At 41.9% G+C, this 19,585-nt stretch overlaps 1 protein-coding gene across 1 annotated transcript in view; it reads right to left on the bottom strand.

Annotated features, from left to right (window-relative positions):
• The window catches only part of LOC126262636 (uncharacterized), an 89,074-nt gene extending 74,124 nt beyond the window's left edge, over positions 1–14,950 (bottom strand). Inside the window, exon 1 of the mRNA XM_049959397.1 lies at positions 14,835–14,950. Within this exon, the coding sequence (XP_049815354.1) occupies positions 14,835–14,950 (116 nt within the window). The remainder of the gene's footprint in view (positions 1–14,834) is intronic.
• Between the last annotated feature and the right edge of the window lie 4,635 nt (positions 14,951–19,585).

Below are 19,585 nucleotides of genomic sequence, written 5' to 3' on the forward strand. Positions count from 1 at the left end.
AATGAGTGTGCGAGAATGGGCAACTAGGAAACTGTTTGCACTGCTGTTGATCCGATATTGTTTCATAAAGTCAAGAGCTCTTGTTTGCATTGGTCAAATTGTTACTTCTAACTTGAAGTGTTTCATACTGTTGGTTTGTGGAGTTGGTATCAGAGGGACCAATCATCTATTGGCTTAATTTACGACGGCAAAATTAAAAGGTTAAAATTAAACGAGTTAGTCGCCTTTGATACAAAGGGATAATTCTAATACTTGTAAATGCTTTTCATTGCAAATTTTTATGTGTGTGTGTGTGTGTGTGTGTGTTGGGGGGGGGGGGGCAAGGGGAGAGGGAATTAATAGACTGTGTTGAGTAATTTCTCGAACAAGCCGTTATTCAAATTGTGAGTTGTAATTATTTGTTTTGTTGTTGTTGTTGTTGTGGTGGTGGTCTTCAGTCCAGAGACTGGTTTGATGCAGCTCTCCATGCTACTCTATCCTGTGCAAGCTTCTTCATCTCCCAGTACCTATTGCAACCTACATCCTTCCGAATCTGCTTAGTGTATTCATCTCTTGGTCTCCCTTTACGATTTTTACTCTCCACACTGCCATCCAATACTAAATTGGTGATAACTTGATGCCTCAGAACGTGTCCTACCAAACGATCCCTTCTTCTACTCAAGTTGTGCCACAAATTTATCTTCTCCCCAATTCTATTCAATACCTCCTCATTAGTTATGTGATCTACCCATCTAATCTTCGGCATTCTTCTGTAGCACCACATTTCAAAGGCTTCTATTCTCTTCTTGTCCATGTTTCACTTCCATACATGGCTATACTCCATACAAATCTTTTCAGAAACGACTTTCTGACACTTAAATCTATATTCGATGTTAACAAATTTCTTTTCTTCGGAAACGCTTTCCTTGCCATTGCCAGTCTACATTTTATATACTCTGTACAGCGACCATCATCAGTTATTTGCTCCCCAAATAGTAAAACTCATCTACTACTTTCAGTGTCTCATTTCCTAATCTAATTCCCTCATCATCACCCGACTTAATTCGACTACTTTCCATTATCCTCGTTTTGCTTTTATTGACGTTCATCTTATGTCCTCCTTTCAAGATACTGTCGATTCTGTTCAACTGCTCTTCCAAGTCCTTTGCTGTCTCTGACAGAATTACAATGCCATCGGCGAACCTCAAAGTTTTTATTTCTTCTCCATGGATTTTAATTCCTACTCCAAATTTTTCTTTTGTTTCCTTTACTGCTTGCTCAATATATAGATTGAATAACATCAGGGATAGGCTACAAACCTGTCTCATTGCCTTCCCAACCACTGTTTCCCTTTCATGCTCCTTGACTCTTAGAACTGCCATCTGGTTTCTGTACAAACTGTAAATAGCCTTTCGTTCCCTGTATTTTACCCCTGTCACTTTCAGAATTTGAAAGAGAGTATTCCAGTCAACATTGTCAAAAGCTTTCCAGGAACGTAGGTTTGCCTTTCCTTAATCTATTTTCTGAGATAAGTCGTAGAGTCAGTATTGGCTCACGTGTTCCTGCATTTCTATGGAATCCAAACTGATCTTCTCCGACCAGTTTTCCCATTCGTTTATAAAGGATTCGCGTAAGTATTTTGCACCCGTGACGTATTAAAGTGATAGTTCGGTAATTTTCACATCTGTCAACACCTGCTTTCGTTGGGATTGGAATTGTTATATTCTTCTTGAAGTCTGATTGTATTTCGCCTGTCTCATACATCTTGTTCACCAGATGGTAGATTTCTGTCAGGGCTGGCTCTCCCAAGGCTGTTAGTAGTTCTAATGGAATGTTGTCTACTACTGGGGCCTTGTTTCGACGTTGGTCTTTCAGTGCTCTGCCACACTCTCCACGCAGTATCATATCTCCCATTTCATCTTCATCTACATTCATTTCCATAATATTGTCCTCAAGTACATCGCCCTTGTACAGACCCTCTATATACTCCATCCACCTTTCTGCTTTTCCTTCTTTGTTTGCTTAGAACTGGGTTTCCATCTGAGCTCTTGATATTCATACAAGTGGTTCTTTTGTCTCCAAAGGTCTCTTTAATTTTCCTGTAGGCAGTATCTATCTTACCCCTAGTGAGATATGCCACTACATCCTTACATTTGTTCTCTAGCCATCCCTGCTTAGCCATTTTGCACTTCCTGTCGATCTCATTTTTAGACGTTTGTATTCCTTTTTGCCTGCTTCATTTACTGCATTTTTATATTTTCTCCTTTCATCGATTAAATTCAATATATCTTCTGTAACCGAAGGGTTTCTACTAGCCCTTGTCTTTTTACCTACTTGATCCTCTGCTGTCTACACTATTTCATCCTTCAAAGCTACCCATTCTTTTTCTACTCTATTTATATCCCACATTTATGTCAGTCATTCTCTAATGCGCTCCCTGAAACTCTCTACAACCTCTGGTTCTGTCAGTTTATCCAGGTGTCATCTCCTTAAATTCCCACCTTTTTGCCGATTCTTCAGTTTTAATCTACAATTCTTGACGAATAGATTTTGATCAGAGTCCACATCTGCCCCTGGAAATGTCTTAAAATTTAAAACCTGGTCCCTAAATCTCTGTCTTACCATTATATAATCTATCTGAAACTTCCAGTATCTCCAGGCCTCTTCCATGCATACAACCTTCTTTCAGGATTCTTGAACCAAGTGTTAGCTGTGATTAAGTTGTGCTCTGTGCAAAATTCTACCAGGCAGCTTCCTCTTCCAGTTCTTATCCCCCATTTCGTATTCACCTTCTCTTCCTTTTCCTACTATCTAATTTAAGTCACTCATGACTATTAAATTTTCGTCTCCCTTCACTATCTGAATAATTTCTTTTCTCACATCATAAATTTCATCAATCTCTGCATCATCTGCAGAGCTAGTTGGCATATAAACTTGTACTACAGTGGTAGGCGTGGGCTTCGTGTCTATCTTGCGCACAATAATGCATTCATTATGCTGTATGTAGTAGCTTACCCGCACTCCTATTTTTTAATTCATTATTAAACCTACTCCTGCATTACTCCTATTTGATTTTGTATTTATAACCCTGTAGTCACCTGACCAGTAGTCTTGTCCTCCTACCTCAGAACTTCACTTATTCCCACTATATCTAAGTTTAACCTATCCATTTCCCTTTTTACATTTTCTAACCTACCTGCCCGATTAAGGGATCTGACATTCCACCCTCCGATCCGTAGAACGCCAGTTTTCTTTCTCCTGATAACGATGTCCTCCTGAGTAGTCCCCGCCCGGAGATCCGAATGGGGGACTGTTTTACCTCCAGAATATTTCACCCAAGAGGACGCCATCATCATTTAATCATACAGTAAACCTGCATGCCCTCGAGAAAAAATGTAGTTTCCCCTTGCTTTCAGCCGTTCGCAGTACCTGCACAGCAAGGCCGTTTTGGTTAGTGTTACAAGGCCAGATCAGTCAGTCATCCAGACTGTTGCCCTTGCAACTATTGAAAAGGCTGCTGCCCCTCTTCAGGAACCACACGTTTGTCTGGCCTCTCAACAGATACCCCTCCGTTGTGGTTGCACCTACGGTACAGTTATCTGTATCGCTGAGGCACGTAAGCCTCCCCACCAACTGCAAGGTCCATGGTTCATGGGGGGGGGGGGGGGGAGGGGAGATTGTCTTAAGGAGAGAAAATCATACTTGAAGGTTCTTGAAAGTCTTTGTACGTAATGCATATTGTCAATATTATTTTACTGTCAGCAATCAGAGTTGTGATGTTAATAATCTTTTTCATTGCTGGTTTTCAGAGTTTGTTTAAAGTTTTTTGAACTGACCATCTGCGTTCAAGCGTTTAAAAGTTTTGAAAAGTTGACAATAAATCTGTTTTTAAGGTACGTTTGTAACGTGGCTTGGCACCTTGCCACTCCCCTCCCAGTCCTACCATTTAATTTTCCATAAACGCCCTATGGTGTAGCTACGCGGCGCACTTTCTTAAAATTTCCTCTACTGAAACCTTCTACGTTCATCTCCAGGTGCATAAATATTTTTTTACGTATCATTATGCAGAGGAAGACCTTCTGTGTATTTTAACTTTTCTTGTTTCCTGTTGAATTGTTCAGTGTAACTTTTGCAAATTCGGCTTCAGGTAGGTTGACTTCTGGTGTTAAAATTTTTTCATAGTCTCACCTGACTAGCTTCTTTCGCGCTTCAATCAACTGAAAGGAAAGACTACTACGAAATACAGTATCTGCCACTCTCAAACGTGTTCTTCAAGCGTTTAATTCTGTTTCTGTCCATATTCTTGAGCACTACATAGACTCTTTTTGCGATTGTTGTACTTAATTTTCTTTTCTTGCGACTGCCTCCGCACGAGGACCAATTTCTCTGATTTTCCCGCCACGGTCATTTCGCGAGGTATTCGTGAGATGAGATAATACGTTGCTATCTCTTTCCCGAACGGGTTCTCTGGGAGCCTCTCCGTGGTGTACGCCACCTGTCTTGTAACGTCTGAAACAGGGGCTGGACACGTCGGATCCTCGCGCTTAAAAACTGACCCCGCTTCCAAACGCGCCGCTCTTCTTTGAATCGTCTTTCTATTCCTCAGAGATACGTAGCAAGAGATTCAGCATGACGAGCATACTCAAAAATCGGTCAATGAGAGTTTCGTAATCTGTCATGGGTAAATTACTTTCTAATAGGATTCCTCCAAAGAATTTGAATCCGATGTCTGGTTTTCCTGAAACTCATTTATGTGGTCGTGACATTTCAGTTAAATCTGAAAGCACACTCCTAACAGTTTTACAGTTTTTACTATTTTCAGTGATTGGGCGCCAATCATGTAATCGAACTATAGTGGGCGCTCGAATTTAACTCTGTGCATTTTGAAGACTTGAATTTAATCACTCTTAATCTTGTGTTTCGTACGCAAAACAGGAGTGCCCACTTTTAGCGAACTGTATCCGGCAGTCAAGGGACATAGCTGTAAATTGGCCCGCCGATCTCATGGACGAACAGAGAGCTGAATATCGCAAGATCAATGTTTGCGAAATACGTGTCAGTTCCCATTGAAGCGATTTTCTCTTTCCGAAGGGACGACGATGCCTGAATATTAAACAAGTTCCATAATTCTGCAACGATATAGACGACATAGACGTCTCATTATTCTCATCTGTCCGACTATCTTTCTTGTAAAAGAACTGCGCCTTTTTTCCAATCGCTTGTACCAGCTTCCTTTCTACAGAGAACTACGGTAACGGCTGCTAGAAGAGGACCACGTTCTATGACGCTGTCGGCGTAGAGTGGAATAAACTCTGGCCATAACGTCCAGACGCTTTTCCTCTGTTGACCGATTTAAACTCAGTATCTGTGGTGTCGGATATCGTGCGTCGATTGAAATTAGGATCCTAGTACAGTAATCTTGCAGAAGACACACTTCAGTATTTCGATCATCTCTGAATCATCCTCCGTTTCAGTGCCACTATGATTACCGAGTCAGCTGATACAAGAACGTCTGTTTAATGACCTTAGATAGGAGCAAAGCTTTTAAATCTTTCGTTACGTCTGTAGATACAATTTTCGTTCCGATTTCATCGAGCTCTGAGAGTATACCATTCGTTGCCAGATCGTGATGGGTAGTATGTGTGGAACGTGATGTAACGCTTACGTAATCATTGTCGGTGTGAAGCAATAGGCGCCAACGTAATAAAGTTGGTCACTGTACTGAGCCGAAGTCTTTGTTGTCAGAGGGATCATTGTTCAATCAAGGAGAACAGCTAAATGGGTAAGTAGTGTGGTCCTTGGGTAGCACACGAATATTAATTACCTTTTATCATGATCCTATTTGCAGTGTGCTCCATTCTTACAAAACATGGTACTTGGCAAATCAGAAAAAAGTCCTATAAACATTTGCACACAAACAAATGCTTGTTGAAATGTGAACCATTCTGTTCTGTTACAGCTACATGAGATTCTCACTGTGGGCACCATCTCATTCGTACAAGTCCTTCAACCTCACGAACTCATGGGAACACAACTGGCCGCTCTCTGATTTGTTCACATGCATAGGACTCACGCTTCAGTAACGGGTACACATTGTCGATGTGTGTGGGAACACACAAATGTTTTTAAATGATTCAGTCGCCACGAATCTAGGAGATTAAGATCAGATAAAAGGGAAAGCCGTGGCACATGGCTCCTACACCATTCCGATGTTCATTGAAAAAGTCTGTGGTAGGTAGCCTAAGCATAGGAACTGGAGTGGTGGCCTGCCGTAGGAGACAGCTGTAGGTGCTATATGTGACGACAGGGTTACTGTTTTAGGGATAAGCAGACAGACAAAACAATAAAAAAATTAGCAGTTATTGTCTGCAGGAAGACAGCCTGCCAACACCGACTACTTACGGTTCTTGACGCAAATAAAACGATTCACATCTCAAAAAGTATTTACTCCCGGACGCAAGTTTACAGAACTTCTTTTATTCTCGTACTGGCCAGTAAGAACCTGAGATGTTTTAATCACTCCTATTCTACTTGTCAACTAAAAATGATTAGAAATATTATCCCAATATTAATCTGAATCGAGCAACATTACGAATGGCTCTGGCAATTTACTGACACGACTACGGATTTTAGGAAAGTCATCTCAATTGAGTAGGAAAGTAGCGCAAGTACGGAGAAAATGACAGAGTATGCTATTTGAATCGCTACAAATGCAATTATCAGAGAAACATATTACCAAAGGATAGGCGACTGCTACCAAATATAATTTGGTTGAACAAGTGAGTCTTAATTGGTGTTGGATGTTTTTTTTTCTTTTCTTGTAGTGTTTTTGCGTCATATCTTGACCCGTTTATGAACACGATTCACGCAAATTTTTCTCTGACATATTCTTCTAGTTTAAAAACATGCTTCGGACCAGAACATGCAGCAGGACCCTGGGCTTTCACGGGCGGTGCTCTAAACGACTCGGTTTCTTTTATAGCTATTCAAACGCAACTCATGACACGCTTCCACAGTCTCACTTCTGGCAGTAATGTTTTCCGGCTTGAAGACTATGCTTCGATAGCTCGGCCAATGAGAGCATTCCCTGAGAAAGGCAAGGTTCCTTTCCTCTTCGAGCCTCGGTTCAGCACACGGTTTTAATCTGCCAGAAAGTCTGAAAACAGCGCACACTCCGCTTCAGTGCGAAAGAATATTTCCGAATATTGCACTGGGATTACGTAGAGCGTAAGTTTCTCATAGTATCGGAAGATAGCAAACCAAGCACTGCTATAGGTGAGTGGTCGTATGTGAGGGTTTCGAGGCATGTATCTCTCACGTAACGGACAGCACCTTCTGTCGCTCCCAGTATCGTTGCTGTAACGACTGAAAGCCGGAGCTCCGATTTCTTCTTTACCAATTTCGTCCTTTCATGGGCTTTGAAATCACGGAAAGGCGCGACAAAACAAATTCATAGTGAAATCAGTTTACTTGTTTATTTGATAGCTTAGAATTTATATGGAAGTAGATGATGCGTTATCGGCACAGTTCATTTTGGGAAGGCGATTAGCGTGTTCGCGATAAAGAGTGCAGTATATGGTTGTTCCCCTTCAGTGACTATCTTATGGAACATGTGTAGCTGTGCAATGTAGAGAACAGTCGCTCGCCTACGACTACGGTACTCGGCTCTCACCTGTGGTATACACCCCAGGAAACTGTCATAAAGTGCTTGTTGTTCCGAAAATTGAGTCACATGCTACAGAACCTGACACAAAACAAAACGCATGCGAATAGCATCATTATTACTGCAGAAACAGTGAGATGGCGACGAGAAGTACTTGGACATAATGAATTGTTAGTTAATCACACTACTCCTTATCCCAGAAACAACGGATTGGTGTGTAAGAAACGGCAATCTGCGAAACTCTGTCATAGTGGCGAATCTTTCAGACAACTAGCGAGTAGTGATCGGTTCAGTTCTCGACTTCTGATCATCTCCCATCGGCTCAGTGCACTACTCGTGTTATGAAGAAGTCGTGACAACGTTATTTGAAAATACGGCACTAGACTGTCTGATCAAAGTATGTGGACACCTATCGGTGCACATTAATACGGGTTATATCAACCCTTCACTCTTACGGAGGCTTCAACCTGGTAACAAAGTGTATGAATGTCTACGAAGGAGTGGCAGCCCATTCCTCCTGAAGAGCTGAAACCAGACAAGAGAATGGTTTTGGACGCAAGGGGCTGGAGCGAAGTCGACGTTCTAACTTGTATCAAAGGTGTTCCGCCGGTTTCTAGTCGGGCCTCTGGACAGCCCAGTCCATTTAACGAACGTTATTGTTCACAAACCACTGCCTCACAGGTAGTGCTTTATGACAGGTTGCATTGTAATGCTGAACTTTTCCGCTACTTCAATCTGTGCACGATGCTGTTAAATGTGCTCATATCCTTCCGTATTTAGTGTTTTTTAAATACAATAAGGGGACCACACCCTACCTGGGAAAACATCCCTAGACCGCATCACCGCCTGTACGTACCTCACTGTCGGCGCTACACATTATGGTAGCTAACATTCTCCAGGCATTCGGCAAACCAAACAATTCCATTGGATTGCCACAGGGTATAGCGTGATGCATCGCTCCAGATCACTCATTTCCAGTCACCCACCGTCCAGTGGCGTTGCTCTTCACAGCACCTCAAGCGTCGATTACCACTTAAACTACAGAATTATGTGTTTTAGGAACAGTTGCTCGACCACGGTACCCCCTTCTTTTTAAATCCTTACGCGTAACCATCCTGGTACCTGGACAGCTGGTAGCAATGTGGAACATACGAAAGATTCGTTCTGCTGATTTTATGAGATTTTTTACAACTACCCCCGCAGTGCTCGACGGACGCTGTCCATATTGGTTTAGCTGTGGTCATTCCTTCGCGTTTGCATTTCATAATCGCATCTCTATCAATCGTCTTGGTCCGCTTTAGACAGATTTCACTGTCCTTGATAGATTTGCCACTAATGTGACATGCGATAACTACTCCAGTCTCGAAGTAACTGCGCTCTTGTGACTGCACGATTGTGATGCTACTGCTTCTCAAATGAGATCATTCCCCGTCTCCTTTTATCGTGACATCTAGTGGTCAGTTATGCAGTGCATAGAGTTGTCCGGATACTTTTGTCCAGATATGTATCTATAGTTTTCTCTTGCTACAACCAATTTCCAACCATTATTACAACTGAAAAATAATCGAGTCGCGTCAATATTTTAACTGTGGCAAAGATAAGCAGACCGTTCAGTTCACACGGCAACCTCTGTGAGGCAGAAATTAAAAAAAAAAAAAATACAACAGAACGATATTTATTTACATTCCAGTCGTTCAGCAACTCCTTTACATGTTTCAGCACATGTATCCATCTCACTATGCTCCCTTTCTTTTTGTGGCCAGAGAAACTTAATTCCTGCATAAGCCCAATATGTTGTCCGCCTGCTTAGCTGGGTGGTAACGTGCTTGCCTCCCACGCAAGCGGGCCCGGGTTCGATTCCCATATGCCTATTCGCTAACCATATGCCTATTAGTAGTTAGAGACTTTAGTAGTTAGATTATTTTTATTTAGCTGGCTGTAGTTGCTGATTGCTGTATTTGGTGTAGTTCGTGTCATGAAGATTTTCTGTGACTTATTAAATGTATAGGTTATTGTTAGGATTTCTTCTAATTCAGGGTCATGCTTTTGTTTGCAGTCAGATACTGTGGGTCATAAATGAATAGGATAAGTTTGAGTTGTATTTATCAGGGAAAATTCTGTAGTTCTGTGAAATGATAAAAGTAAGCAAAGGGACAGAAGGTTCAGTCTCACCCAGCAGTTTCAGTAGGTTCTGTTGCATTCAGCAATTTAAGTAAAAACGTAGAAGTTTTAGCTGTGCCAATTGATCTTTTACTTCCCGAATTTCTCTTTTGTGTTGTGTATTAATTTGATTCTGATTTTGTTTAAGTCTACTGATTTCCCTGTACTCCTCTGTGTCAGTAATGGCTACCGGTCTTGTATCATTCAAATCATCCTCTATCTTCGTAGATAAATTTGTTAACTGATCCGAAATTTCGGGTACTTTTTCCGATAATGTGCTGATTTCCTCCGTGTGTTTTCATGAACCAAATTTTAGAGTGTCCATTTGTGCCTTCGGCGTATCTACTGTGTCCTTTAAGTTTTCCTGATTTTTTACAAGTTTCGTGACCGTATCGGTAGATGCAATTGAGTCAATTTCAGCCTGCAAGGTATTGTGAATTTCGTGATCATTGATCTGCAGTTCTTTTATGGCTGTTGCATGATTCTGTAATGCGTTTTCATGTCACGAAGAAATAGGCTGAAAATGATCTCAAATTTGTGTTTTTACATCTTCATGGATCTTTTGATACTTCGATTCGATTTTAAGTAGCTTAGCAGTTAAATCTTCACGTGTTTGTTAGAGTGTTCTCTAATTTCGTCAATTATGTCTAACGTTTGAAGCTGTTACTGGTTTGTTTCTGATTTTGTTCCATTTGTTGCAGTGTTTGTTTCTGATTTTGTTCCAATTGTTTCTCATTTTGAATTAATTGCAATAACAATGCATTAGTGGCTGAACATGTTCCTCTGTGCTCTTCAGCCGTGCGTTTGCACCGGCAATATTCGTATTTTGGAAAGCTGAAAATGTGTCTTGACGTAATTGAGAAAAGTGTAATGACGCAAAACCTGAATCTACGGTATCTGCAAGACTTTGTTCTGTTATTTCGCATTCCTGAGGCGAACTGTTACCGACCGATCCATCGACAATAGTTCCCTCTTCACTGATGTTTCCATTTTTGCCCCGTTATTTACTGCCTGGACCATGTCCCTGTGCACAGTTATCAAATTATTGTCTTGAATATTTGTCATGTCGGTACTAGGTGATTCTAACATTCTACGCTCGTCTTCACTGTCATTTCTCATTTTGCTTTGCAGCCTAGTGTTACGCTTTTCACACGCCAAGATTATCACAGTTTTTCTTAGGATAACACCCAAAAACACAATTTGAAAAGCAAACATAGGAAGACACACTAAAATAGCACTGAAAATAATCAATATCTGATTAGTTGCAAACGCTACTGCGAAATACTTAGTGCAAATCCACACGCATGCCACAACTGCTTTGCTCATTACAATACAGTACAACAATGACAAACTACAACTACAAAGGGAATTCCCTATATACAATTACGCGCTAGCAGTAGACGATAACTAATTTCTAATTGTGTACTAATATTCAAACTACAAGAAAAGCAGAAGATTCCAGGGAAGTATCCTCGGCTAAGGGCGACAGGTGAAACTTCTACGTATTTACTTAAACTGCTGAATGCAACAGAACCTACTGAAACTGCTGGGAGAGACTGAACCTTCTGTATCTTTGCTTATTTTTTTCATTTCACAGAACTACTGAACTACAGAAATGATTAACACAAAAGAATGGCCCTTAATGAGGAGAAATCCTAACAATTACCTATACATTTCGTAAGTCACAGAAAATCTTCATGACACGAGCTACACCAAATACAGCAATCAGCAACTACAGCCAGCTAAATAAATATATTCTAACTACTAAAGTCTCTAACTACTAATAGGCATATGGTTAGCGAAAGAAAGATTTTGTTGAAAAGCAAACAATGTATTTAGCAGATTTTACCTTAATCATGTGACACCCAGTTCCAAAAATTATATAATCGTCAATAAATCCCATTCCCAAACATTAGAAGATACATCAGTCATCATTTTAGAATACATTTCCAACCAACACTAAATCTCCATGAAGGATAAACGTCGAAACCGTCCGCTCGCGCTAATACTCCTCAGCGCTAGGACAGCTAACCATTATCTTGTAACTGAAAGTCCATCTAGCCACAGAGTCTCTTACAGAGGTCGCACAGCACTGTCAGTGATATTAATGCAGTCTACAGCGCCACCAACATACAAACACATAAGCAGGCTGGAATGAGATTTTCACTCTGCAGCGGAGTGTGCGCTGATATAAAACTTCCTGACAGATTAAAACTATGTGCCGGACCGGGGCTCGAAGTCGGGACCATTGCCTTTCGCAGGCAAGTGCTCTACCATCTGAGCTACCCAAACACGACTGACGACCCGTGCTCACAGCTTCAGTTCTGCCAGTACCTCGTCTCCTACCTTCCAAACTTCACAGAAGCTCTTCTGCTCTCTGGTAGAGAAGTCGCCCGCGAAACGCAAAGGTCCCGAGTTCGAGTCTCGGTCCGGCACACAGTTTTAATCTGTCAGGAAGTTTCACATAAGCAGGCTACTTACAAATATAATAGGCCAGCGTATCGTACTAACAACTGGAAAACTGGACACAGAAACAAAGTTTCGAACAAATAGCTAGGCAGTAGAAATGTTCCATATGTCTCATTACGCGTCCTTCTCAAAATGGTTCAAATGGCTCTGAGCACTATGGGACTCAACTGCTGTGGTCATTAGTCCCCTAGAACTTAGAACTAGTTAAACCTAACTAACCTAAGGACATCACAAACATCCATGCCCGAGGCAGGATTCGAACCTGCGACCGTAGCGGTCTTGTGGTTCCAGACTGCAGCGCCTTTAACCGCACGGCCACTTCGGCCGGCGCGTCCTTCTCAAAGGTACAATTAGTACATAGGTGTTTCGCAAGGTATTGTACAGTGCATGGGGGAGTGTACATCGGATTAGTGTTATAGATTTTCTTTCTTATTTATTTCGAGTTCTGAGCGAGGGAAATTGACTGGCTCTATGTCTCTGTACGCACCGTAATCCCTGTTACCTGCTCTCATTATTCCTAGGCGAGATGTAAGTAGATGGCAGCATAATGACCACACAGTTATCGATTACAGCTTCTCCCAATTTACCCAAACGGCTTTCGCGAGAGCTATATCTTCTTTTTTCCAAATATTGACTTTTGCATTGCCCAAACACTGCTGTTATACTTTCGTATCGACTATACCTAGCTGTTCAGATCCTAGCTTTACACCTCTGAATTCTTTCGACGTCTGCTGACAAGCGTGCTTGAGAAGGACTCCAAACAGGAGATCAATACTCTAAGATACTCGCACTGGCGTCGTGTATGTAATGTCCATTACAGATGCATTTCATTTTCCCAGAACCCTTTAAGCAATGATATATATAATTACAGTAGTAGATGAAAAAGATAACATTCATTATTTTACGTTATGATTGACTTTAGGCCAAATAGGGGTGCACACTTTATCAGTCAACTTTGGATCACCTACACAATGAAGGCAAAATTTAATTTGGAAACAAACTGAAGAAGTTCTGCTTGACAAATGCTATTCCGCGAAAGAGTTTATATTTATGTAGTATATAAAAAGTTGTGAGTATTACTTACTAATTTGGTTATGCGACAAAAACTTGTAAATGTTCTGGATGTAGCCATCTTTGCACATGCATGTAATGAGACTCGTTCCACATCATTACGATTAGTCACATAAATAACCCATGGACATGAAAATAACTAACTAACTAACAAATCTAAGTATCTCTGACACTAATTTTACGTGATCGTCACTAGCGATATCGCTTCTAAGTATCACCTCAAATGCGACGTACTGAAGATACTCACAACTGACTCTATAATCAGATACTATCGGGTTACTTCATTGTATTCATCCAGATTTAAAGAAAGCTGCCATTCATTACACTACATGGAAGCCTTTCAACGTTTTCTTACGGTCGTCCGACGACTATATTTTCCTGCAACAACAGCATTGTAAGTGAACTATTTTAGGGTGCTCCTAATGCTATTAAAGGATTATGTATATTCAAAATATGACGAGTCCAGTTAAGCCTGCTTCACTCTCGATGTTACTTTAGTTTCTGAGGAGCATTCGCTGTCCACTATAACGTACTAGGTCGTATTAATCAAATAATCCTTCAGTGAATCACATATTAGTGAAGATACTCCGTCTGATGGTATCTTCGTTATTAGTCGACGATATGGTACAGACTCGAAAGCCTTTCTCAGACTAGGAAGGCAGAATGTACATGTACACCAGCCTACGCACGGAGGTGACAAAAGTCATGGAATCCTCGTAATATCGTGTCGGACCACCTTTTGCGCGGTGTGCTGCAACAGTTCGATGTGGCAAGGACTGAACGCGTCGTTGCAAGTCCCCTGCTGAAGTACTGAGCGCTGGCGCTTCTATACTCGTCCATAATTTCGAAAGCGTCGCCGGTGCAGGATTTTGTGCGCGAACTAACCTCTCGATTAAGTCTCATAAATGATCGATGGGATTCCTGTTGAGCGATCTGGATAGCCAAATCATTCGCTCGAATTGTCCATAATGTTCTTGCAACCAGACATCTTTACGCAAACGCCGCTGCTCTCGGTCGTTAAGTGAATTATCCCTGGTAATAGGAAATGCCCGAAATTTGATATTCTCGACACTTTATTGACACCGTGGATCTCGGAATATCGAATTCCCTAATGATTTCCGAAATGGAACGTCACATGCGGGTAGCTCCAATTACAATTTCGCGTTGAAAGTCTGTTGATCCCCTTCGTGCCGCCATAATCGCATCGGAAACCTTTTCACGTGAATCACCTGAGTACATATATCTGCTCTGCTGTTGCACTGCCCTTTTATACCTAGTGTACGCGATGCTACTGTCATCTGTATACGTGCATGTCGCTATCCCATGACTCCTGTCACCAAGGTGTATTGCCTGGAAGGTGCCTTGTATGGATGTAGCAAGCTGTGTTTCACACGAGTGTTTTTTTTTTTTATGAATCTGTGCTGCTTCGTTGAGAGAAGTTTGTCAAACAAGATCACGAGAGTCGGCAAGCACGGAGCTCGGGGGCGCCTACTTGTGCAGGCGTCGGTCCCGCGAGGGCAGCGTGACGTCATCGCGCAGCTCTGGCAATGGCCAGCCGAAAGCTCCGCCCGCGCTGAGGACGCCGCCGCCGCCGCCCCCGGACAACATAGCGCGACGACTGGCGACGCGCCGGTCTCCGCCTGCCGACTGCCGACTGCCGACTGCCGAATGTGGCGTACGGCTTCCTGCTTGCGTAATCTCCACACCACACCACACAGCACAGCACGGCACCTCGCCGCTTTGGCGGCAACAGCTCGCGCTATCACCGCGAATCTCCCTGTGTATACACTGCCGGCCAACACTTGTTTTCTGGATCTAAAATACTTTATTTGCTTTTCTGCGAACTAAACCTCTTGCCATTAATACTGCAGCACCAGGAACCAAATCAAGTAACGTCATTTAACTTATTTAAGTTAATGACTGCAGCAGTCATTAGATGTAATTTTATCATATGGCGACCAATTCACATGACTCAGTGCACCATCCTCACGCCTTACCTGATGCTGAGGGGGTGAAATCCGATCGTATATACGATACCATTAGCGGCCAACATCTGCCACCTGGTTTTCGTAGAATACTGTAACAGCGATGCTTTATCTGCAACCATCAGCTACAAACTCACTCCAGTCAGTTGGCAGGTGATGCCTGCAGACCGCACCTGGTTGGTCCGTAATAAAGTAAAATGTAAATGACTGCTGCAGGTATGCTGGTGTAAGCTGATGCCGGAACTCCAGGCGGCAAAGAGGTTGTGAGAAGATCGATAATAGACACCAGAGCAAGTGAGCCAATCAGCAGAGAGGCCAAAGACAGACTCGCAAGAAACGTGCCCCAACGCCCTCTCGGCCACAAGTATTTAGAAGTATTTAGATCGCCGCTGCGACCCACTGGGCCCAGTCAGTCATCTAGTGAGTGTAAAGTCACCAGTCGCAGTCAAATGGGAGTTGCAGTCGTAGTTAGCACAGCCTCTAGCTCAGAGTCAAATGGTTCAAATGGCTCTGAGCACTATGGGACTTAACTTCTGAAGTCATCAGTCCCCTAGAACTTAGAAATACTTAGCCGGCCGAAGTGGCCGCGCGGTTCTGGCGCTGCAGTCTGGAACCGCGAGACCGCTACGGTCGCAGGTTCGAATCCTGCCTCGGGCCTGGATGTGTGTGATGTCCTTAGGTTAGTTAGGTTTAACTAGTTCTAAGTTCTAGGGGACTAATGACCTCAGCAGTTGAGTCCCATAGTGCTCAGAGCCATTTGAACCATTTTTTAGAAATACTTAAACCTAAGTAACCTAAGGACATCACACACATCCATGCCCGACGCAGGTTTTCGAACCTGCGACCGTAGCGGTCGGGCGGTTCCAGACTGTAGCGCCTAGAACCGCTCGGCCACCCCGGCGGGCTACTTATTGTACATACACAGTATACTGTGAAGAATACTTCATGTAATTAGGGGTTATGCATGGAGCAAAGTTTAGCTGCCATCTTTGGCACCAACAGCCCTTCTAACCCAACTAGCCATCGATTCGAACTGAGCTTGGTCTGACAAATACGGTTACGCCACTCCATGCGCTTCAGCTTTGTGCTAGAGTAAACCAATCGTAGTGGCTGGCAAGTGGTGATATACCAGTCTCTCAACAACCGGCGACCAGATACATGCTGTCGGTGTGTGTTAGACCTGAAGAATGTGCTGGCCAGAGCAACAGTCGAATACCATCTGTATCAGGACTGGAGATCGCTACGCAGACTGATACGGAAAAGATGATGGTAAACAAATGATCAGATAAAAGCAAACAAGTGTCAAAATGTATGGCATGTGAAAATGTGGGCAAAAGTCGAGAAGTTGTCGCACTGTGAGGGCTGACAGTTTGTTTGTGATATCTTCCACGATAAACACTTATCCTGAGTACGTGTATAAAGGAGACTCTCTGGATTCCACAGTTTACATTGTTGTATCTGCCTCGATAAAAACTTTTCCTGAGTATGTGTACAAAGGAGACTCTCTGGATTCCACAGTTTACATTGTTGTATCTGCCTCGATAAAAACTTTTCCTGAGTATGTGTACAAAGGAGACTCTCTGGATTCCACAGTTTACATTGTTGTGAAGTAATCTGTCCGGGTGAGAGAGAGGCTCGGGTACCATGTGTGGTAGAAAGCAGATATTCACTTGTGTGAAGGCCGAATTTCGAAATGCTGTTGAAATAGTTGGAATTCGGTAAATAAGGTAATTTCCAACCAGATATCTGCGTGTGTTAAAATTGCATTCGTGAGTTGTCGCGTTTAGGGAACATTTTTCAGTTTTGGTTTGTAAATTTCATAACTCGCATTGTTTGTCTATTAAGATATTGTTTCAATATCTCGTAAATGCATATTTTCATGAAAGAATCACATTACTCTTTTCCCGTTTTCATTTTTAACATCAATGTGAATTTTTTAAGGAAATAGTTTTGACTGAAGTTTTCTATAAAGAATTAACTTCGTATACCTGATATTTATTTACAGATTTTACCTATATGTTAATAAAAATGTCCAATGATATGGATATGTTCATATCTTTTAATTTCTGCTGATGAATGCAAAGTTGAAGTGCAACCATTTTCCAAGTTATTCGACATTGAGTCTTTACATTTCAATACCTATTTGAATTTTTTTAAGCACAACCCTTATGCACTGCACATGGCAAGATCTACTTAAGTAACGGAAAAACAGCAGAAACAGACATAAATTAGCACCGATGGAGGGGGGACGCAGAGAGAGCGGGGAATTCCTGATAAAAGGTATGTAAGTGTCATAAAAAGAGAACGCAACAGAGCTTCAACACCAAAGAAAACAGCAGGAAAGAATTTTGTGGCGAAAATTCATAACTAAGGTTGTAATAATGCCAACTCCAAAGAAGGCAGGTGCCAAACGCCTGGATAGCCACTCTCGTTAGTATGCAGCTACGGTTATTTGGGGAGGCTCTTGTAACACTACGCTACTGTGCACGATACTTATTAAAGCCTGTACTATGGTAAGTTGACGGGCTTCACCTTATAAGAAATGATTTTGGGGTAGATATTGACCGCGTGTACCCGAATGGAGGCAAAATTAGACTTTCACCCACTCAGTAACAACAATGATACGTCAAGCAAGTCTGAAGTGCAACTACACGTTAGGACAGACAAGAAACGACACAGCAGATGCTACCAAATTGTTAATAATACGGTCGCCAGCCTAATTAGGCATTAACTGAGTTTCTTCCCAGTACAAGTTGATGTATGTTCATACAAAACAACACCTAATAGCACTGCATAATGTGGTAAATTTTAGAACCAGAAAATCTACTGAACTAATGATTTCACTTTCTGTACTAATGTGAATAAGCCATAAATACACAACAATGCACTATAATGTTTACTACAAACTTCGTACTGTCTATTGATCTGATTAAAATCGGGCATAGGTTTTTCGAAACATACATACAATGTCAATTTTGAAAAAGGTAAAACACTAATAAATTTTGGTTTTATATTGACTTTTACTTTGCTAGTCAAATCAGTTCAGTACACTTCAGAATTTAAATGAATAGAAAAGAAAAAGCGGGGGGGGGGGGGGGGGGGAGGGCTGAAACTGTTATGATCACTGTACTGAGATTTTAGTTTATCGAAATCGTTAAGCACTCAAGATTTCCAATACATGAGTTACTACTCTTTTTGTCTTATTTCTTGCTTATTTAACTACCATTATTTTTGTCTCAAATTAATTAAACTTCATTACTAAACCAATTTCAACATTATCTTCCAACTTTGCCAGACCTATATATTCATTAACAACAAAGTTCTTTAAGCATCATTCTAACATAGATAGGTCTGCAGGTAGGTATTATTAACATAAACTTTAAATATTCATTTCGGGACACTCGGATTGCACAACATGTGGAAAGGACCCTGTCTAGGTTAGTGATGAGGATAATTAAATGATAGGACAGTTCTGGTAAAAGTTAAGTTGCTATTGAACAGTCAGGAACAAAAGTAACACTGGTCCACACGAATACAGTACTAAAAGTTTTTCAACCTGTTCGTGTCGATGCGGCGGTTGGCGGGCGGCGAGATGGCGAGGCGCAAAGCACACATACAATCACAGCTATGGCTCTTGATGTATCGGCACTTTGCTTCTTCTTAGCGTCGCAATACTTTTCCCTTTAGTGCCTATGGAATATAGCCATGCTGTATAGTCGTCGGAAACGGCACATCCGAGGCTCAATGAAATCACGTTTTCCAGGAGAGCCTCTTCGATCCAGAGCGTGTTTCTCAGACCGATGCCCAACTCCGACTACTACTGCTGAGCCCGTTATGCCGTGCCGCGCCCGTGTGCATTTTCCCGCGCTCGCCTGCCATCCACCTTTTACCGCTGCCCTACAGACAGGGTATTCACCAAAGGTTTTGCATTCCACATATCCTAATACATTGCCTACGTATGGACCAGGCGCATAAATACAACTTAACATCTTACAACGGTTTCAACATTCCTTACATTTCCATTTTGTTATAATATTGCTTGCAATTTGACATAAACATTAATATTCACATCGAAAATTGGTTACAGTTCCTTTAACATCATGGCATGAAAAGAAAAAGAAATGAAATCAGAACATAGATTACACTAATTTAACGAAAATCAGAAGAAAAAAATTATTATATGTACAGTTGTTGTTGTTACACTCTCTGGTCCCGGTTCGAATCCGCCCGCCAGACTGGTGACGAGGGCCAGTATGTT

This window comes from Schistocerca nitens, chromosome 6, assembly GCF_023898315.1.
Source record: "Schistocerca nitens isolate TAMUIC-IGC-003100 chromosome 6, iqSchNite1.1, whole genome shotgun sequence".
In the NCBI taxonomy this organism is placed as follows: domain Eukaryota; kingdom Metazoa; phylum Arthropoda; class Insecta; order Orthoptera; family Acrididae; genus Schistocerca; species Schistocerca nitens.